Source organism: Argentina silus (assembly GCF_951799395.1).
Source record: "Argentina silus genome assembly, chromosome: 6".
NCBI classification, from domain to species: Eukaryota; Metazoa; Chordata; class Actinopteri; order Argentiniformes; family Argentinidae; genus Argentina; species Argentina silus.
This window is the reverse complement of record NC_139660.1, coordinates 24,330,809-24,353,938: the sequence shown is the minus strand read 5'-3', so window position 1 is coordinate 24,353,938 and position 23,130 is coordinate 24,330,809. Positions and strand designations below refer to the sequence as shown.

The 23,130-nt window shown below is 43.3% G+C and overlaps 1 protein-coding gene across 1 annotated transcript in view; it reads left to right on the top strand.

Moving 5' to 3' along the window:
* Positions 1-265: 265 nt before the first annotated feature.
* grin3bb (glutamate receptor, ionotropic, N-methyl-D-aspartate 3Bb) overlaps positions 266-23,130 on the top strand; it is a gene marked incomplete at both ends in the record, with an annotated part of 186,205 nt that continues 163,340 nt past the window's right edge. Inside the window, one exon of the mRNA XM_083671493.1 lies at positions 266-718. Coding sequence (XP_083527619.1) covers positions 266-718 — 453 coding nt within the window. The remainder of the gene's footprint in view (positions 719-23,130) is intronic.

Sequence of the window (23,130 nt, the reverse complement as noted above, 5' to 3'; positions counted from 1 at the left end):
CAATACTACACCATCTCACCACTGCTCCGCAAGTGTTCTCCGAGAATGACAGTCCAGCGGCATCTGCGCCTTTCCATCGTTCACCCCCTCCCCTTCAACTCCTTACACACATTCGCACTGTAACTCCATCTATATACATCACCAGTCATATCATCGTCAACAAAAGGAAAAAGGACCTTACAGAAAAGACAAGCAGAGAAGAAAGAAACAAGGCAAGCAATGCTATCTTCTGACAATGCCTCATTCCGTTTGAAAGCCCAGCAGGATGCATTTAATCTTCTCAAGATTCTTGGCATACTTTTACTTCGGATTCCAAGTCATTGTCCATTTCTTCATCGACCCTTGTCACCTTCATCCCCAGCCGTGCCACATCCTGGCGCAGATCGGACATACCGTGCGCCTTGGTGCTCTCCTGCCCACCCGCCAGCCGGCCAGAGTACAGGCAGCTCTGAACCGCGCCCTCGCCGGTGTCGCTCAAACTGGGGACAACTTTCTACCGTACAACCTGAGCCTAGAAGTGGTGCCTCGAGAGCCCATCAACGGAGACCCGGAGTCCCTTTTCAGGTGTGTTTGTCAGGCTATCGTTGTTCAGGGGGTCTCCGCTGTGCTCGCCTTCCCCCAGACCCAGGAAGAGATCGTACAAGTGGAATTTATGGCTTCTTTTTTGGAAATTCCTTTTATAAGCATAATTGACCACGGAGAGCCACTGAAAACTCAGGTAACCTATTTTTATTTAAATATATCAAAGCTGAAGTGTCTTTATGATCTACGTTTCTAGGAAGCCTAAATGATTGTTGCCCCTCCAGTAACTTTGAAAAAATGGGATGTCTGCGCGTTAGTATGCGTTTTTGTGCTTAAAACGTGTTGAGATGTTTTCTTTTTCTCAACACAATATAATGTATGGGTATTTCTCCATTTCAAAACATTTAGTGGGAATACATTGTGTACTATATTTAAATAACAGATGAATCTACATTTTGACTATAGGGCAGGACATGCACAGTGTCTTACCACCGTCTTCAACTACTGTGAATCTGAGTCTTATTTTCTCTGCCAATCTGACATTTCGTTATTCAATGTGTGTGCTTGACCAGATCACGTCCTGTACTGTATACGGTCTGTCTCGGTGGCGCGTTGCGTAAGAGCTCAGAGACACCGCTTGTTTTCCACCAAAATATATCCATGCTGTATCCCGACCTTGACCCTATTAGTTTCTAACTGAAGAGTGAGCACAGTACATTACTAATACGTATGTTGGCATTAGAGTGTGATGTGTGAAATGATGTTACCCACCGCAGACTGGTTATTGATTTTCATTCATGTTTGAAATGATGGAATGCAGTGCGTTTATAATAGCGAGAAAAAAACAAACAAGCTAGATAGCCGCCCATTGCACATTTGTGGATAACAAAGGGGGACATTGACAATTTGTCTGTCACATTCTTGGTAAGGAATGTAGTAGGTCATGTCTGTGTTCGATTGTTTCATGATGTTTTCAAAATGTCTCTCAAAAGATGTCAGCTGGACAATTTGGATTTTATATTGGTTTTCCATCAGGATGCATGAGTGACAGCCATGCACGTTCATAAGCATAGCCAGCTGATTCCTTTTTGAGCACTGCAAACCTTAACACTCAGAAGAACAGTCTATAAAATTCCCAAATGAGGAAAATGACAATAGAGTGGGGTGAGGGTGGGGGTACAGAGAGAGGGAAGGGGAAGTTGATGAGAGAGATGTGAAACGGGCTTGTTCACAAGATGCTCCCAAACTGGTGCTCAGGTGCTTTGGTCTTTGAACACACTCTATCCTTCTTCTTATCTTTCCATTTTTTTTATCGAAACCGCATTGCAAGGATGACAGTTTTACACCCAAACTACAGTGTCCAACATCAACATACAGTACATTTGGGGGCTGATTTTGTTGTTTCTAGTACTTGCACAGCCTTTGGCAAAGGTAACTGCCTCAAAACACTTCTTGTAGCCATCAGTGAGCTTGCTGCATCTTAATGTTCATCAAAGGCTGTGCAACAAAGTACTAGCTTTTTGGTGCCAACACTTATGTCCAGGCCAATTTGGGTTTTCCAAGCTAAAATTCTTAATTCTAGTTTCAGAATGTCATTTTTTAATTTAATTTTTAATTTAATCCAACAGCAAAAAAAACCTGGGCGTGTCAACAGAATTGGCCCCAATTGTTTATCTGTTTGATGCACTGTCATGGATGTTAAGAGAGGTTATGGTTGTTTTATCAGCCCCTGATGACAGGGTTTGTCTGAGCAGTCTCTGCCTAGTGGCCTGACCCTAGCCATTACTGGGGCCTGTCACGCTATGCTAGCTCTAATGCACCTGTCCCAGGTTTAAAATACTAGAGGAGTCATGGTGACAGGTCCACAGCACCACATCACTCAGCTAGTTTCCTTATGATGGTTCATATGGCTCTTTGGGAACTTCCAACAGGAGTCTAAATATCTGGTTCTCTTTTGAGTCTTGGGCTGCATCTAAATAGTCTAAAGTCGCTCCCTCTTCTGGTTTCCTCTCTGTATCTGCACTGATTTGAGAGAACATGATAGGTGTAAGCAGATTGCCAGTAGGCGTCCACTACCATTCATTAACACCTCCTGGGCTAAAGAGTGCTGTGCAAAATTATGTTTAGTGGCCTAGGCTCTCCATATGCACATATTCCTGTAATCTGTACAGTCTACAATATGTAAAATATTAGATTTTATACTCTATCAAAGACATTCATTAGTAATTGGCACAGAGCGCAGAGGTCATTCGATGTTTTAGGGAATATTGTGTACAGAATTTCATAGTATGAGAATATACACAAGGCCTCCTTCCATATATTTTGTAGAGGATGTACTCATGAGGGATTATCCCCAACAACTGCTGTGCCCGTTATGATCAAATAAGTGTCTATTTTTGCCTATAGTTATTATTGAACATGGAATGTTCTCTCTGAAACTCCCATTTACTGCTCTGCCTATATTGGTGCAAAGTTTGTGTTTGTTGGGGCAGACACACTTTGCGGTGAGACCAAATTACCAAAACGGTCTTTGCACATTGTTTTAGTGGTGTGCAGCGCTCTTCAGCGGAAGCATATTGGTGCCCCCTGTGTTTGCTTATCTCTTTAGACAATAGAGAGGAAACCACTACAGACTATTCAGGCACACTTCCAGAGACAAGGAGACAAAAAGGGGAATGCGGGGGTCACCTAAGGTCATGATAATGAAGAGTGCTCTCAAGGATTTGATGTATGGTTTGATGCTGTTTTTGGCCATGCCATGGCATTGTGTGCATTGTCTGTCAGCCGAAGCCTTCATAACGCTATTAAAGCCAGGATATGAATTTAGTCATTTATGGCAGCCAACCGGATTGGTAGCCAACGAGCCACCTGACCATTTATCACTGCATATGCCATGACACTGCTCAGGGATTTGTCATGAGTTGACATTGATATTATTTCAGGTGTCATGTTATGTTAATGATAGATCTATAAAGGGTTTATTTCATGGCTTTTGAAGTCATAACTAACTGTGAGACGAAAGATGGAACTGAACTGATCCCTGTGATAAGATTCATCCCATGCCTGTATGTAAGTCATTTGCTGTGTTTAGCATTTAGTTTCATTTATCACACATAATATAGGCAAAACAAAGTGCCTTATTATCCTGTGAAAAATATGAAAGTATTATGAATGGCACTGTGTACATGGACAGAGCATAAATGGAGATCTTGCAGACACAATAAGGCTCCTCTCCTTCTCTCTACCTCTGGCTGCCAATCAGCCTAAAAGCTGTTATTGGTCTGCTCTGTGGCCGCACATTGTGGAACAAAAAAATCATGAAAGTGAGTAATTGAGAGAGGGCTTGTAGCACACAATGCCTTAGAATGGGATCTGCTGTCTTGAAGTGCCTTTGAGTTGCATATTAGGGCACAGAGCCTGGTCTTCTTAGATCAGATAGAACTACACTCTGTGGTGCATTGAGCTGAGAGATGTCTCTGCTGATTTGGTGAAATGTTTGCTTTAACAAGCATGGCAGAGGGTCTTGCAAACTAAGGTTTTCATACTTTGCTTTCCCAGGCGAGTTAGCAGGCCACACTTGTAATGCAGTCGCATGTATCAAAAGATCATCGCTTGAGATCTGAGAAGCAGCATATTTTGAAACAAAGTGCTCTTATCAGTTTGATGATATGCTGTTGTTCGCATGTCCTATTAGTAGTTGTATTTCATACGGCATGTAGACATGATTGAGACTGCTCATGACTTAAGCTAAAACCTAATTACTTGCTCAATGGAGTCTTGAAAGGCAATTAGGGCTCCCAGTTGTATGTGTTTGCAATAACGATTTGGTAATACTGCAATTATGATTATTATATTATTACATTAATACACCAGACTTTAAGACGCTCTTTTATGGTTTAAATGACAAGCTACATCTATTTATCAATTTGTACACCAATTAACATCTGTGATATTTGAGAACTTTCAAGACAATCTCTTATGCTGTTCTTTTATTCTAGGGCAGTTTGACAAAATGTTTTGATTCCCAATACCACGTTGAATCTTATTTCTCAGAGGTGTTCAGCACTGGACATTTATGTAGGTCATTATGTTTAATGAAATGTCTGCCCCAGAGAAATGTTTAGAGATGAGTTCGCAGAAAAACACATATTGAAGATGACCGGATTTGTCCTCAGGCTTCAAAATGGATATTTCACTCGCTCATAACATCTGAGGAGGCACAACTTTCAGAAAGGTAAACTTTCCCCTCCTTATGTAACTTACTTGAGCATAACATTTAATTATGTAAAAGTGAAATACTTGGGGGCTTTGTTATAAGGAGAAAAAGCCCTGGTGTGAAAGCTCTTTTTTGTCATTGTGTCACTTTACAACCCAATCTGGTCTTTGCTGTCTGTAGCAGAACCTCGGCTTGCAGTGGTCTGTGTCAAGGCAGGCTAGTGCATTAGCAGAAAAAGTTCTGAGTCAGTTAGACTCCTGAGCAGCACAGATAGAGGCCCCCCTTTCATGCTGTAGGTCCAGTTTGTTGCTCCTGGGACAAAGGGCAGAGAGCGTGACGATTAAAACTTGCACCCCCAAGACTTTCCACTTGCAGAACTAGAGGCGATGAGTCATCAAAGGAGATTTGGTGAGCTAATGTCTAGGAAAGGTGATTAAAGAGAATGGACCTGACATCTCTGATTCTTCTTTAATCTTCTGAGGCCTTTTGCCATTTCAGACAGTGACTGAACATTTGCCTCAGCAATAGGTTAAATTGAGAGGTTGAACAAACACTACGAGGTCGAACAGGAAATAGAGAGGTTTTGTATATGGGAAACATGATTCAGATTTACATAGCTTCCTGCTTCTTCTTTCCCAATGGAAGAGACACATCCACACTCAAACCGTGCCATTTACACATGGGTCCATCACTGTTTACCCATTATTATACACTCATCAAACACTTTATTAGGAACATCTTGGGCCCATTAATACCAATCAATCATCGCTTGAATGCCACAGCCTATTTGAGTATTGTTGCTGACCATGTGCAACCCTTCATGGCCACAACTTACCCATCTTCTAATGGCTACTTCTGGCATGATAATGCACCATGTCACAAAACAAAAGTCGTCTCAAACCAGTTTCATGAATATGACAATGAGTTCAGTGTTCTTCAGTGGCCTTCCCAGTCACCGGATCTAAATCCAATAGAACACCTTTGGGATGTGGTAGAATGGGAGATTCACAGCTTGAAAGTGCACATGAAAAATCTGCAGGAATTGCGTGATGCAATCATGACATCATGGACCAGAATGTCAAAGGAATGTTTCCAACATCTTGTGGAATCAATGCCACGAAGAATTGAGGGAGGCCCTACCCAGTATTAGCATAGAGTATAGTGTTCCTAATAAAGTGTTCGGTGAGTGTATGTGTTACATGTTTACCACTGCTCTATTGTTATTGTTGCATTTGGGGATGTTTGTTAGTTGTTTTATAACATTAGTTAATTACAACAAATGTAGGCCTGTTCATAGTGAAAACTATGTTTGCATTCATAGTAAAAACTATTATGACATGAATTACTTACAACCACAATAACTAAAGCAATACAAGTTGAAAGCTCCAGATGTCACTCCAGGGTGGAAATCATCAGTGTCAATCATCATGACAGCACCAGTAAAGTAAGTTCCATCAACACTTCTATAAGTCTGTAAATGACGGAACATGTTTGGTTAACGGAACCCCTGCATGGGTAATTCAAAATAAATTATTTTTATTTTAACATCAATGTTCGCCCTTTAGAGAAATAATTTGAATGTATTTTTTTTACCCAAATTACTAACTATTCAGGACATAGACAGATGTCTAAACAATGTTTGAACATCTTCACTATAATGTCATATGGAATGACTCTCCTCCTCATGCAAACACATATGCCACAATGGCACTCTCTCCCTCCATTCTGAAGTTGGAGGCCATTGCAGACAGACCTGTTTTAATAGCTCTGATGTTGTGGGAGTGGTGCAGAGAGAGGTGTGAAATATCTGGGAAGATAACTGTAAATTGCTCCCAGGTGGGAGAGAGCGATAGGTAGTGGTCTGGTGAGGGTTTTCAGACCCAGCAAAGTCAGAATGCTGATAGAATTGGTCTTGCTGGGGCTAGTAAGGGGCACTCTTCCCTATAGCCCAAGGAAACCCCAATGCAGGCGGTCATTTGGATGAGATAAGACCTTGAGTCAGACTGAGACCTGTGATCACGAAAGATCCTTTGGCACTTACAAGAGTAGGGGTGTTAGCCTCTGGTGTCCTGGTTACAATATGCCGAAATGTACCTTGGCCGTCACACAACCATACCAGTTTCCAATGAGAAGAATAACTGCTCACTTTTACTTGGTCATAGCTGATAGTGGTAACGGTTCTGGCTCAAAATGTCAGGATAGAGTAAGAGTTACATACATCACCCAGGTGGGTTCTATACATTTGTGTTATACTTAATACCTAACCCTTTTTTTTAAGTACTTTGAGACCTAATGAAAAGTATATAAAATGCAATCCATTACTTCTTCTAAGAAAGGCACTACTTCCAATGGATTTGCTGAATTGAGAAAAAAAGGTGACATCCTCAAGATTTTTAGAGGCAAGTTGGAGAAATTGTGAGGTCTTACCTTAAGTAATTTCATTTTCATGAAGAAATATGAGAAGATACTTGCCTCCAATCAAATGAAATTCAGTACTTTACCTCAGCATACAGCTAAAAGGCTGGAGTTGCAGACAAGTATCTTTGTGACAGAAAGGTATTTATTTAAAGTAATCTTGTAATATAGGCCATCACTGACTACAAACCATCTAACACCTCACCCCTCTCCGTTGACGCCTCCCTCCCTGATGAGCTGAACCACTTCTACGGCCGCTTTGACAGGGACAACAAGGAGGTGGCCATCAAGGCTGTGCTCCCTGCGGATCACCAGCCCCTCACTCTATCCCCCACCGACGTGTGTGCGGCACTGAGCAGGACTAACGCACGCAAGGCTGCTGGTCCTGATGGGATCCCCGGACGTGTCCTCAGGGCCTGCGCTGTGCAGCTGACTAAGGTTTGGACTGACATATTCAACCTGTCCCTAGCCCAAGCAGCTGTCCCCGCGTGCTTCAAAACCACCACCATCGTGCCGGTGCCAAAACACTCCACTGCAACGAGCTTAAATGACTTCCGACCAGTGGCACTCACGCCCATCATCATGAAGTGCTTCGAGAGGCTGGTCTTAGCTCAACTCAAGACCTGCCTACCACCCACACTGGACCCCTTTCAATTCGCCTACCGGCAGAACAGGAGTACAGAGGATGCCATTTCAACGGCACTTCACTCCGCCCTGTCCCACCTCGACAAGACTAACTCTTATGTGAGAATGCTGTTTATTGACTTCAGCTCAGCATTCAACACCATCATCCCCTCCAAACTGATCTCCAAACTCAGGCAACTGGGCATCAACCCCTCCCTCTGCAACTGGATTCTAGACTTCCTGACCAACAGGCCGCAGTCTGTTAGGCTTCACAACCACACCTCCTCAACCCTCACCCTGAACACCGGCGTTCCACAAGGCTGTGTGCTGAGCCCCCTCCTTTACTCCCTCTTCACCTACGACTGCACACCTGTACATGGCTCAAACACCATTGTTAAGTTTGCAGACGACACAACGGTGATCGGTCTCATCAGCAACAACGATGAGTCGGCCTACAGGGAGGAGGTCCAGCACCTAACAGTGTGGTGCAACGACAATAACCTGGCTCTCAACACCAAGAAGACCAAAGAACTCATTGTGGACTTCAGGAAGTCTAAAGCTGGCGCACACACCCCCATCCTCATCAACGGGACTGAGGTGGAGCGAGTCACCAGCTTCAAGTTTCTGGGTGTCCACATCTCTGAGGACCTCTCCTGGACCCTCAACACCTCCACCCTGATAAAGAAGGCTCACCAGCGTCTCTTCTTCCTGAGGAGACTAAAGAAGGTCCATCTATCTCCTCAGATCCTGGTGAACTTCTACCGCTGCACCATCGAGAGTATCCTTACCAACTGTGTCACAGTATGGTATGGCAACTGCTCGGCATCGGACCGGAAAACACTGCAGAGGGTGGTGAAAACTGCCCAACGCATCACCGGTTCCTCACTCCCCTCCATCGAGGCTGTCCAGGGCAAACGATGCTTGCGTAAGGCACGCAGCATCGTCAAGGACATCTCTCACCCCAACCATAGACTTTTCACCCCACTCCCCTCCGGGAGGCGCTACAGGTCTCTCCGCACCCGAACCAGTAGGTTCAGAGGCAGCTTCTTCCCTGCGGCTGTCACCCTGCTGAACACGAACACTACACCTACCTGACAACCTACTACCCCCGCAACCCCCCCCCCCCCCCCCACCCGGACAATTGCACTATTGCACTATTACTCCCCTCCCCTGCTCTTACTCTTACTCAATACCACTGCTCTTCTGTACATACCTGTCCATACTGTTCATACTGTTCATAATGCACATAATGCACATATCCTATATTTTCCTATATTTCTTTAATACTACTGCACATACTGTAGATACTTGTTTATACTGTTTATACGGCATTCCATATTTATATTTATTCTGCATCTACCTCATGTTACTGTTAATACATATATACTGCTAGACTGCATTACCTATACAGCTCATATGCTGCTACACTGCTCATACTGTAACTATTTATTCTGCTATAATGCTACTGCTACTCACATACTGCTATACTGCACTGCTATATATACTGCTTATACTATACTATATTATACTGCACTACTACTGATCATATATTGCACTACCTGTAAATACTGTTCATTGCACTTTCTGCTATTTTGCACTTCTGGTTAGACGCTAACTGCATTTCGTTGTCTCTGTACTTGTACTCTGCACAATGACAATAAAGTTGAATCTAATCTAATCTAATCTAATCTAATAATACTGCTGTAAACATTGTGTTGTTTATCATCTTTTGGCCCCATCAACATTCTACAATGAGAGTGACCCATTTGTTTAGCGAGAAATTAATTGAAATGAATGAATTCCTGTTGCTCCAAGAGCCTGAGCATGTAATATATGGCCATACTATATACAGTGTATATATATATATATATATATTACTATATATATTTACAGAAAATATCAAACACTTCTCCATGTTAGTGAACCAAATGAATACACATGTGTCTGCCTCAGACAAAAGTAAATAGATCAAAACGATTTCATCTTTTCCCAGTCCACAAAACATAGACCCAATACAGTAAAAAAAAAGCTTGCATCCTTATTTTGAATAGCCTGGGGAAGAGTGCTGGCCAAAGAATGGGGAAGACAAACCATCAACATACAGTAACACTTGCCTCAGAATCAGTTAAGCTATGTATGGAAACATGGCAGTCCAGAGTGGCCAAAAATCCAACAGGGTCTTGCTGAGCAGTTTCAAACTTCCCAATGTTTTTAACCAACGAATGACAGTCAATTATCCCTCGAGGCACACATCAAGAAAATCACCAGAGTAGTTTTTTCCACCTCAGAAATATTGCAAAAATCCATCTTCTGCTCACCCAACCTGCCGCCAAACACCTCATCCACGCCTTCATTTCATCCCGTCTGGACTACCACAATGCCCTTCTTTTTGGGGCATCTGCCAAACGCATCAATCGGCTGCAGTATGTCCAAAACTGTGTTACGTGGATCCTCACCCACACCTCCCCCCGTGAGCACATCACCCCTGTCCTATTCAACCTACATTGGCTCCCCATCAGCTCACGCATTGACTTCAAGGTCCTGGTCCTCACCTACCAAGCCATCCATGCCACTTGACCTTATGACTAAAGACCTTATGAGGCAGGGCCTTCAGGCTGTGGAACACACTCCTTGACCTTGTTAGGGAAGCTGAGTCTGTAACAGCATTCAAAGCACTTCTCAAAACATTTAATGGCATTTAATGACTTTTGTTGATTTTTATTGTTGATTTATTATTATTATTATTATTATTATTATTATTATTAATAATAATAATAATAAAATAGTTATCGTCTGTTTTTTCATGTTGTTGTACAGCGCATTGGGTTCAAGAAATGCACTTTATAAATCCGATCCATTATTATTATTATTATTATTATTATTATTATTATTATTATTATTATTATTATTATTATTATGCCATGTTGGTCCTGGTGAAACGACTATAGGGGCACACCCCCTTGTCGGTCATTTTGTTGCTGGCCTTGTCCATGGTCAAGCGTGATAGTGACCTCCATGCAAGGTTACAATAGGTCCTAACACCGCGTTCGTTCCCAAAGCCATTTCTATGACATACAGTAGTGGTGCTTCTTTCCATGCCCTACCACTTCTTCTCCAGAGGATAGGCATCTGCACACTCATTATGCATTTACAGGGACAGATCTGAGATGTTCATAGGCTGTGATCAACTGTTTGTGTGTTTCGCTGATCTCGTACAGAGTAGGGCACTATCCAAACATGCCTTCCCACTATATAGTGGAGGCATACAATTCCCCCTTTGGGAGTCTGGGCGCATTCCTTTAGAGGAATTGATATGTCTTGTGCTCTGTTCAAGGGCATCTCTGTTTCTGAGATTTGTGCTGCAGCCAATTCAGCCCCTCACACTTTCTTGAGATGCTACCCCCTGGTTGTCACTGCACCTTCTTTGGTGCATTCGGTCCTTGGCGCTGGAACTGCGTAGGGTGAACTGTGTACATTTCTACGTACTCACTCAGATTTTCTGTACAGGCTTTAGCAATCGGAGCATTTTGCAAATGTCCGAACCAAGTTGACTGAAACAGAACTTTGGTTTATGGTAAGTAACCCCTGTTCTCTGAAGGAGATTAGGGAGAAATCTCACCAGATTGCCCCTCTTTTACGAGCTTGTGAATGCAGAATGAAATGGTTGTACTGTGCATGAGCTTTTGTAAGCTGGCAGGGGTGGGGTTAGCCATGCAAAGCGCTCCAGGCCTGTTCCAGGCGTGATTGAACAGGGTTTCAGCGAATAGGGATACATATTCCATAGTGAGAACCGGGGTTACATACCGTAATCAAAAGTTTTCTTTTGTCCACAAACAGTTTTGAAGCTTGCTGTTCAACCTGACCATGTAGTACAGTGTTCTTCTATTCTAGTGTAGATTTTCTTGCCTTGAACTTTCTGTGTGCTTGTTATGCTGTCCACCTTTTCCTTTTTAATCTTTAACATTTTTGGATTCCTGTTGAGCTCAGACAAAGCCCACTCATAAGGCTCATCTTGGCTCTCTAACACCTCCAGTATTTCAGATAGCCCTTGCTTATCAATATACTCCCCAATAACATTGTGAAACCAATGGCACTGTAGACTATTATAGGTTGGCAGTTACAATAACATTGGCAAGGAAATTTGGCAATGACCTGTTAATAACAAAGCATATTGTAATATTAATAATCTACTCTATTTAATGAACACTATGTGCATATGTTTGGATTGACTAGAGCAAGAATGGTCAAGTGAGATTAAATCAATTGAGACTTTAATAACATTGTAAACGAATACATCTATTACCAGGCAAATATATCATATATAAATGTTACATTCTACCCTTATGGTAAATGAGGGAAAGAGCAAAGAGAGGTAGAGAGACAGAGAGAGACACAGACATACAGCTGGATCCAAGACCAGAAGACAAAGAGAAAAGTATGTTCCTCAAATGCCTGTTTTATACCTGCCTTTCATCTATCTGTAATCTAATCAAGAGTTGGTTGTAAGGGTGAACCAGTCAGACATAGGCTGAACCAGTCAGAATATCAGTTACAGTCAAATGATACTCAAACATTCCTGAAGACTCACTCAACATCAAAGTGAGACAATTCATTTGTCTCAATGAGTTTACTGTGGCCATTTGGCCTATCAGGGGAAGGGATCGCAAAAAGGGGGTCAGATTTGATTTCTCCCCCTATCAGTCCACCCCATGGACGCAACAGAGTGAAGGCATCGAAAGTGTACATGAGGAAAGTCTTGAGAGACCTGCATCCCAGGTTGGAATTCTTGTGATTATGGTAACACCACTGTGCTTGTTCAGAAGATGTCTCTTACCAAAGGGAGGAGGCACTGTCCTTGACATGTAAATGTCAACAACTTTCTGCCAACAAGCTATAACTTCAAAGACAAAACACACACACACACACACACGCACACGCACACGCACACGCACACGCACACGCACACGCACACGCACACACACACACACACAATCAGTTGAAGAACATATTAATAATCAAGATGTATTACAGGTCTGATAAGATTGGTTTCGTACAACAACTCGAGGTAAAATTGAAATACTATCAAGTCATAGGATGGCTATAACAGGGAAGCAGAGAAAACAGATCTTCTTAAAACCATATAAGATGCATATTCAAAGTTTACACAGAAGATTTAATTTTCCAATAGGAAAGAAGAACATGTCACTGCATGTTAAAATGAGCTAACCCCTTCTTGAGAGAAAGAAATTACTTTGCAAACAAAAATAAAGGAACAGTCAGCAATGTGTGCCCAGGAACAATTCCATGGGCTTGGCATTGTAACCTTCTCAAGAATCAAAAGAAGATTCTAAATTAAAAGTAAAATGAAAAGTTAAATGTAGTTTTAAACGTGTGTAGAGAAGGTTTGAGATAAACAACATATACAGTGCCCTGCGTAAGTAATGGGACAGTGAAGCATGTATTATTCCTTTGCCTCTACAATCAAAAGGTTTGGATTTGAAAACAAACAATTACTATGAGGTTTCAGAGATTATCAGCTTTTATTTGATGGTATTTGTGTACATATTGGTTTTACCATTCAGACATTACAACACTGTTTCAGGGTACCCAAAAGTGATGGGACGAATTTATTAAATGTCCAAATTCAGCACTCATGATTTGTATTTGGTTGACAATCCTTTGCATGCAATAACTGCTTGAAGTCTGCGACCCATTGACCCATTGACACTGGGTGTATTCTCTGGTGATGCTCTCCCAGGCCTATATTGCAGCCATCTTCAATTTTTTGTTTTGTTTTTTATATTTTTGCCTAAAATCATTGAATGAAATGCATGTTCAATTGGATTTAAATCTGAAGATTGATTTGGCCAGTCAAGAACTTTACACTTTTTGGCCCTGAAAAAACTCCCTAGTTGCTATGGCAGTGTGTTTTGGGTTATTGCATCCAATGAATTTGGAGGCATTTACTTGTACTTCAGCAGAGCACTGTTTCTGTACACTTCAGAAGTTCAGAAGACAAGTTAGCCAGTTCTAGTGGCAGCTACCCTAACATTAACACCCCCCCCCCCACCATGTTTCACAGTTTTTCTATAAACCTTCCACTTGCAATCACTCTGGTATGATAATATTCACCGTATCTTTTGAAGATAACTAGTGGTTTGCACCTTGCAATGAAGCCTCTGTAGTTCAGCTGGTGATGTATTCTGTGGTTGGTAGTCTCTGACACATTCACGCCTACCTCCCGGAGAGTGTTCCTGATCAGTGGGACAGTTGTTTTGTTTTTTTTCTTAATTATGATGAGCATTCTTCTGTCATCCACTGTAGAAGTTGCCTTAGCCTACCAGCCTGTCTGTGATTGCTGAGGTCACCAGCAATCACAGACGGGCAACTTAACTCACAAACTAATCAAATGCCAGACTAGGGAGGAGAAGATTTTGGATCATTGTTACAGCACCATCAGCAGAGCTTATCACGCAGTTCCCTGCGCGGCTCTGGGACTATCTGACCACGCACTTATTCATCTGATCCCGGAATACAGGCAGAAACTAAAAACTTTCTAAACCTGCTGTATGGAGATCTAAGAATTGGAGCAGCAGAGAACCAGTGGAGGAGCTGTGTGACTGCCTAGATACCACAGACTGGGACATTTTTAAGACTGCTTCCAACAGCCTGTTCTCCACACTGTTGATTTTGGCAAGCCTAAGGTTTTGGCTATGTTTTTTTTTCTCCAAAATATTCAGCCTAATAAAGGCTTACTTGACTTTCATTGACATCACTTTGGTCTTCATGTTGACAGACACCAATAGCAAACTCCAAACCCAAAGCCTAGAATCAATACTAGACATTGACAGCTCTCTATCTCATTACTTTTGCATATCCTGAAACAGGTGGACTATGCATACAAAGTGTTGGAATGGTGAAACCAATATGTACGCAAATAACATTAAATAAAAGCTGAGAATATCTACTTTAACCTCACATTACTTGTTTGATTTAAAATCCACATTTTTGAGTGTAGAGCCAAAATAAGAAACAAATGCTTCACTGTCCCATTACTTACGCAGGGCACTGTATATCTGCTGTGAAAATGACAATGAAGACTTAGACTAAATCAGAACTCAGTGAACTCTAATGTGTGTATCTAAATCATGTCTTGTTTAGTTATATAAATATACATATTTGATTATTTGCCATGTTCACTGCAGACAGGGTCAGTTAGACTGCAAATTCTGTTGCAGAAATAGTCCTGGCTTCAAACCAGGCAGGCCTTGCAAATGATATGTGAGGTTTAACATAAAGCCCATAACGCTCTGCATCACAGGATCACCACTGGTCTGTCTGAAGAGACAGATGAAAAGCTGCAACAGAATTGAATGTCTGTGCAGGTATATAGAAACACACAATACCTCAAGGATGATTAAACATTATGCATACTTCTTGTTACATGATTTCCATGTATGCATAATGTTTAATCATCCTTGAGGTATTTACTGTGTTTCTATATACCTGCACAGACATTCAATTCTGTTGCAGCTTTTCATCTGTCTCTTCAGACAGACCAGTGGTGATCCTGTGATGCAGAGCGTTATGGGCTTTATGTTAAACCTCACATATCATTTGCAAGGCCTGCCTGCTTGCGTAATACATCACCTTTTAACAGGATGGTAAAATCTGTAATTAATGTCTAACAATATAGAAACAGAATATGCCCCATGTGCGGTCTAAAGCCACTTCATAAAAGACTCAGGGAAACCCTGAAGAAGGCGATAAGGAAGTGTCTACCCACATACTCATACACCTATAGACGCCTGTAGATAAACTTGAGTTACCAAATGCACTATGCACATTTAATAAACTGACATTAATTGCTCCTCTGTGTTACATCAGAGGCCACTGGTCTGGCTTTGAGTAACATCATCTGGAAAGCATAAGACTGAATCGATCAAGATGGCGCCTCCTATGGCTGCCACGGTGTGTTGGTGCGCACTTCTTTATTTGTTTTTAGTCTTTAATTCCGTTAAATGTGACTCCATTCAGATTATTTTCACAAGGGACGAGATACTGAACATCAGGGACTCAACACCATTTGATTTATGTCCCAACATTCTCACCTCATCTGTGGATTTACTGGACATTCTGGTCAAAGGTGCTCTGGCCCTTGGCCAAGCAGTGAGGCGGAGACGGAGAGGTAAGCTTGCTGGGGCTCTGGTGCGCTTCAGGGAGAGAGGATTATGCTCGCCTCTACCGGGAATATTCCCCTCAAATGTCCGCTCACTGTGCAATAAAATGGACGAATTGCATCTTCTTATCAGGACAAATAGAGACTTTTCTCTCTCTTCTGTTTTGTGTTTCACGGAATCGTGGCTGATTGAATCTACACCAGACTCCGCTGTACAGCTGCCCGGCTTCCAGCTGTTACGTGCGGATCGCGACCCGATACTTTCACGCAAAACGAAAGGTGGAGAGATCTGTTTCTATATAAGTCAATGCTGGTGCAACGATGTGAAAGTGATGGAATCATTTATCATCACCTGCAGACCGTTTTACTCTCCACGTGAATTCACTTCTTTTATATTGGCTGGCATTCCCTCCGCAATATCCCTGGCATATCCCTCCGCAAGCTGATGTGAAAGTGGTTCAATGTCAACTAGCCGACCAAATATTAGGAGTGGAGAGAAGGAGAGAGAACACATATTTTTTGTCCTTGGGGACTTTAACAAGGGCAACTTAACTCACAAACTAATCAAATGCCCGACTAGGGAGGAGAAGATTTTGGATCATTGTTACAGCACCATCAGCAGAGCTTATCACGCAGTTCCCCGCGCGGCTCTGGGACTATCTGACCACGCACTTATTCATCTGATCCCGGAATACAGGCAGAAACTAAAACTTTCTAAACCTGCTGTGGGGAGATCTAAGAATTGGAGCAGCAGAGAACCAGTGGAGGAGCTGCGTGACTGCCTAGATACCACAGACTGGGACATTTTTAAGACTGCTTCCAACAGCCTGTTCTACTGTAAATTCGACAGACAATGGAACAGTCCTGACTCTGATCCACACAACCAAGCCCCCCCCCGCACAGCTATCACACCTCTTCTTCCCAGCCTGGACAGAGACACTACCCCCCCCTACACAATAGAACCAGACAGCCTCCTTCCCCCCATCACACCTCACTCCATCCAGGAGAGAGACATCAACAAACTGTCAACAAAAGAGACAGAACCCACGCAAGGCAGCTGGACCAGACGCTGTCTTCCCCTCCACACTGAAGCACTGTGCAGACCAGCTGTCTCCAGTGTTTACGGACATCTTTAACACTTCACTGGTTGAATGCATGGTACCTGCTTGCTTCAAAACATCCACCATCATCCCAGTTCCCAAAAAGCAAAGGATCACAGGTCTTAATGACTACAGACCAGTCGCCCTGACCTCTGTGGTAATGAAGACCTTTGAGCGCCTCGTGCTCACCCACCTCAAGGCCATCACCAACCCTCCTTGATCCACTGCAGTTTGCCTACAGAGCCAACAGGTCTGTAGACAACCCAGTCAACATGGGACTCCACTTCATCCTCCAGCACCTAGACTCCCCCGACACCTACGCCAGAATCCTGTTTGTGGACTTCAGCTCCGCATTCAACACCATCGCGCCAGCTCTCCTCCAGGACAAGCTATCCCAGCTGAGCGTGCCTGAGCCCACCTGCAGGTGGATCACTGACTTCCTGACAGACAGGAAGCAGCACGTGTGGCTGGGCAAGCTTGTCCCGGAGTCCCGGACCATCAGCACTGGAGCTCCACAAGGCTGTATGCTCTCTCCTCTACTCTTCTCCCTCTACACCAACAGCTGCACCTCTAGCCACCCTTCTGTCAAACTCCTGAAGTTCGCGGATGACACAACCCTCATTGGATTAATCTCCAATGTGAATGAGGCCGCCTACAGAGAGGAAATTGACAGCCTGGCTTCCTGGTGCAGCCAGAACAACTTGGAGCTGAACGCCCTAAAAACTGTAGAGATGGTAATAGACTTCAGGAGAAGCCCAGCCCCAACCGACCCCTCGTCATGGGCGACTCCCCAGTTAACACTGTGGAGTAATTCAGATTCCTGGGGACAATAATTTCAAAGGACCTCAGGTGGGTGGAAAACATCACCATCAAGAAGACCCAGCAGAGGATGTTCTTCCTGCGGCATGCCGCAGAAAGTGATGGTCGAGTTCTACACGGCCATCATTGAGTCCATCCTCAGCTCATCGATCACCATCTGGTTCGCTGCCTCCACTGCGAAGGACAAAGGCAGACTGCAGCGGACTATTCAGTCAGCCGAGAAGGTCATCAGCTGCAACCTGCCATCTCTCCTGGACCTGTTCCACTCCAGGACCAGTAAGAGAGCAGGAAAGATCATAGCTGATCCTTCCCATCCTGGTCACCACCTCTTCCATAGACTTCCAAAAGGTTCCGGTCAATCAAGACCAAAACCTCACACCACCTGAACAGTTTCTTCCCCATGGCAGTGGGACACACAAACAAGCTCCCTGCCTCTCACTGACTCTGGGACTTCAAACCCCTTCCACCCTGTCACACACACACACACACACACACACACACACACACACACACACACACACACACACACACACACACACACACACACACACACACAATACACTGACAGTGTAATTTAGAATGATTTAAAATGATTCTAATTCATAGTGTACATGCCCCATACCCATTTCACAGCCTCTAGCCTCATTGCCACTTGCGAATTGCTATTTTGTTAATATTTTACTATTTTGTTAATCAAGCACCAACCTCACCAAATCAATTTCCTGTATATGCAACTATACTTGGCCAAAATCTGATTCTGATTCTGATGGTATCCGCACATGGGCTCTAAATATTACCTGTAAAGAAAAACATATTATCAGTGTGTCATGCATTTGAGTAATTGACTGGGAATTTCCCACAATTTATGGGACACAATGTGGTCACACTGTGTATCTTGGATTAATTAGGGAATATAGGATAGTTAATCTAATCAAGTTCCATCTGACTCCAATGAATAAAACATGATAGATTGGCTTCCTGTCTATTAGACATTATATTATAATATAATGAGCCTAGGTTTATAGTCGAGAGTCTCTTAAACACTTTGGCCTCAGCGTGAGCACCACACTAGAATCTTTGAATCTCAATTTAGTCGGGAATCTCTTCCTGCAAATAACTAAGAGAGGCATTTCCTGTCATGCAATATATATATTGGAAATATCTGCCCCAAATATAAATTAGAAACTAATTTGGCTAAATGGCTTAAATGGCAGCCAATTCAAATTATTGTTGTCGATTATGCTTGAGTTGACAATGCAACGAAGGATCATAAAGTCATTTCTAGACTTAACCTGGTGAAATGTATGTCTTGCTTAGATTTTAGCAGATTACCTTAGCACACAACATTAGTTTGAGGCATTATTGGATAAATGAGGATTGCGTAGTATCACTAATAAGCAAGATGCCTTACACAAAATACACTCACTGGCCACTTTATTAGGTACACCTGTTCAACTGCTTGTTAACGCAAATATCTAATCAGCCAATCACATGGCAGCAACTCAATGCATTTAGGCATGTAGACATGGCCAAGACGACCTACTGAAGTTCAAACTGAGCATCAGAATGGGGAAGAAAGGTGATTTAAGTGACTTTGAACGTGGCATGGTTGTTGGTGCCAGAGGGGCTGGTCTGAGTATTTCAGAAACTGCTGATCTACTGGGATTTTCACACACAACCATCTCTAGGGTTGACAGAGAATGGTCAGAAAAAGAGAAAATATCCAGTGAACGGCAGTTCTCTGGGCGAAAATGCCTTGTTGATGCCAGAGGTCAGAGGAGAATGGCCAGACTGGTTCGAGATGATAGAAAGGCAACAGTAACTCAAATAACCACTCGTTACAACCAAGGTATGCAGAAGACCATCTCTGAACGCACAACACATCGAACCTTGAAGCAGATGGGCTACAGCAGCAGAAGACCACACCGGGTACCACTCCTGTCAGCTAAGAACAGGAAACTGAGGCTACAATTCACACGGGCTCACCAAAATTGGACAATTGAAGATTGGAAACATGTTGCCTGGTCTGATGAGTCTCGATTTCCGCTGCAACATTCAGATGGTAGGGTCAGAATTTGCGTTAACAACATGAAAGCATGGATCCATCTTGCCTTGTATCAACGGTTTAGGCTGGTGGTGGTGGTGTAATGGTGTTGCGGATATTTTTTCGGCACACTTTGGGCCCCTTAGTATCAACTGAGCATCGTTGCCACAGCCTACCTGAATATTGTTGCTGACCATGCCCATCCCTTTATGACCACAGTGTACCCATCTTCTGATGGCTACTTCTAGCAGGATAACGCGCCATGTCACAAAGCTCACATCATCTCAAACTGGTTTCTTGAACATGACAATGAGTTCACTGTACTCCAATGGCCTCCACAGTCACCAGATCTCAATCCAATAGAGCACCTTTGGGATGTGGTGGAACGGGAGATTCCTCCTCGACCCTGGGAATGGAGCTGGTAATGGGGGGCGCCATGGGAACGGGAGTTCGGGGAGGTCCGAGATGGGAACTGGGGGGCATTGTGGGAATTGGGGCTCGGGGAGGTCTGGGAAGGGAACTGGGGGGAGAGCGGCCGAGTATGGTCATCCACCCTGGAAACGGAGTCCTGTCCTGACATAACGCCTCTCACGCAGGCAGTTGTCCATCTCCAGGGCGAAGGTGACCAGTTCCTGATAGGACGAGGGGTCGTTCTTGAGAAGCCAGTCCTTGATGGTGTCGTTCAATCCCCACTTGAATGTGCTGTGGAGCACCTTGTCCCCCCAACCACTCTCAGCCGCGAGGGTGCGGAATTCTACGGAGTAATCCGGCACCAAACGGTTTCCCTGGCGGATGACGTGGGTGGGTCCGAGCCCTCCTGGGGTTGATCGAAGATGAAGCGGAACTCTGCCTTGAAATCCTCATAGTTCAACACCAAGGAGGAGCTACTGCCCAGAGCAACGATGGCCCACTTCAGCGCGCGCCCAGTCAGCAGCGAGATGATGAAGGCCACCTTGTCCCCTCCGGAGCGGAATCTGCTGGGCTGGAACTGGAAGGCAAGTTCGCATTGAGCCAGGAAGCCGCGGCAGAGATCGAACTCCCCTCCGAAAGGGCAAGGCATTACACTGGAACATCTGAGGAACCAAATGACGGCACACGGAGAAGGTGGTGGGGTTTAGCCCGAAGGCATAAATAATATAGGGAAAAGGGTAGGGGAGAGAAGGATAATCCAAGTGGGTCATCGGGGTCTGGTCCGGGGTCGATAGGGGTAATCCGTGGGGAGTTGTCGGGGTTCGCTCCAGGGGTCAGTAGCAGGGAGGTCCAGTAGCGAAGAGGGGGGTAGGGGCTATGTCCGTGGATGGGTAGAGGTGAGGAATCCGAGGAAGATGAGGGTTCGTGGACACAGTGCGTTCTGGCGCCGGAGTGAAGACTAGGCAGGATTCTTATAGGTGGGTGATTGTGAATGGATCGCAGGTGTGCTGAGTGGAGACAGGGAACCGGTGCGCTGTCGACTGGGAGGTTGATGCTCCAGCGATGATTGCCGGGTAGTGTCAAGGTAGTGCCAGAGTGCCGGTCAGGGAGAGGGACCGTAACAATAGGTACCTTATTGAATACAGTTAATCAGAGCCATGAGCTTTGTTGTGCTCAACTCTGAATCCTGCAACATAAAAGATAGGAGTGGTCGTCCATTGCCTAAATCCCAATATTTTGACACAGTGTGGCCACTCCGTTGGCAATAATCACGTGAGTTGTTCTACGTTGAGAATATACACCCTGTCTGAAGTGTGCAGCTGGGAGCTAACTGTATGCTACCACTATCAGACTACATCAATCAAACCACATCAAATAATCCAGCACGCTCTCCTCCTTCAAACGATCCCTCAAAAAAATCTTTTTAAACTTGCTTTTAATCTTTAACTATTTTTAATTGTTGTTTTTACTGACTGTGCTTTTGTTTTACTTTTTATTTATCTAACTATTCTTGTTCACATCTTTTTCTTGCTGTTTTGCCTAACTAAGCTTTTCATAACCAAAGATGTTTAGTTGCAGTTTTATTTCTGAGTGCTCTCCTTAGAGGCCTTTTCACTTATTAGTAATGCATCTAGTGCATCTCTCTGATTGTTCTCTGTAGAAGCCCTCTCACTTATTAGTAGGCTTATTGCATGAAGTTCCTCTTACGCCTGGGCGAGATCCTTATGTAAATGCTTGTTGGCATCTCACACCTGGGCAAGATTCCTGTGTTGATGTCTGTTAAGCAGAAGCACAATGACATGCAAAATTCACTTTTTCTCTGACTTGCTTTTATGAATACCAATTGTTTGCCTATAATCAATCATTTAATTCTCAGATGAATTTCTGGCTCTTATTCCACAATCATCAGTTTAAAGATTTATTGCATGAAAATGGTAATACATTTAAGCTTGATGTAATTGGATGGCTCCGCTCTGTATAGCTCCCTGCCTGGAGTAAAATGACCACAACATAGAAATATACACAAAACATAAACTAAATTCTTGGTTCAGACCACACGGCTTTCTTCCACCTTGGCCGATTGTTAAACTAATATTCAATGAATGAGCATATCAGTCCAGCTGGAGAGGTTGTAGTTTATTATATTATAATGTAGGGCTCTTTATATAAATATGTCATTTCCAGGAAAGCTCTGGAAAAAGAGAAACTTATTACAACAGAGATTTTACCCAACCTCAGCATTATTTAGTTTGACAGTCATGCATAGTTTTGATACTGTTGCATAATATCACAGTACTGTTCCATTATAACACAGTACACAGAGTAAGAAAACCCTGTTTGATTTGTCTGTCTCATTGTTGATACAGTTGACATATTCTTATTATTCAGAAAGATATCATTGTATTTCCTTCAACTGCATCAACATTAAACAATGTGATTTCAAAATGGACAGATCTTTTTTTTGCAAGTATGCTTTAGTAAGGCTGTTCAGATTAATCAAAAAATATAATGAACGAATGCTTTCGTTGACACATGGTTTTCGTGTGGTATATATCAGAAAAAGTATATGAAGTTAAAACTAGAGTAAGTGACATATTTGTCATCATCGGTTCAAACAATTAGCACCCCTTTGTTTAAACCTATGGGAATGACAAATAGCAACTTTGATTTTGGAGGCCATCATTTCAATGTGACCCTGTAAAGTACCCTATTACTCCCCCACTTATTGTTTAGGCACCAAGTTGGGTTTCTTGTCTAGAAATGTTTAGCAAACCACCTAAATTGCCAGGTCAAAAATAAA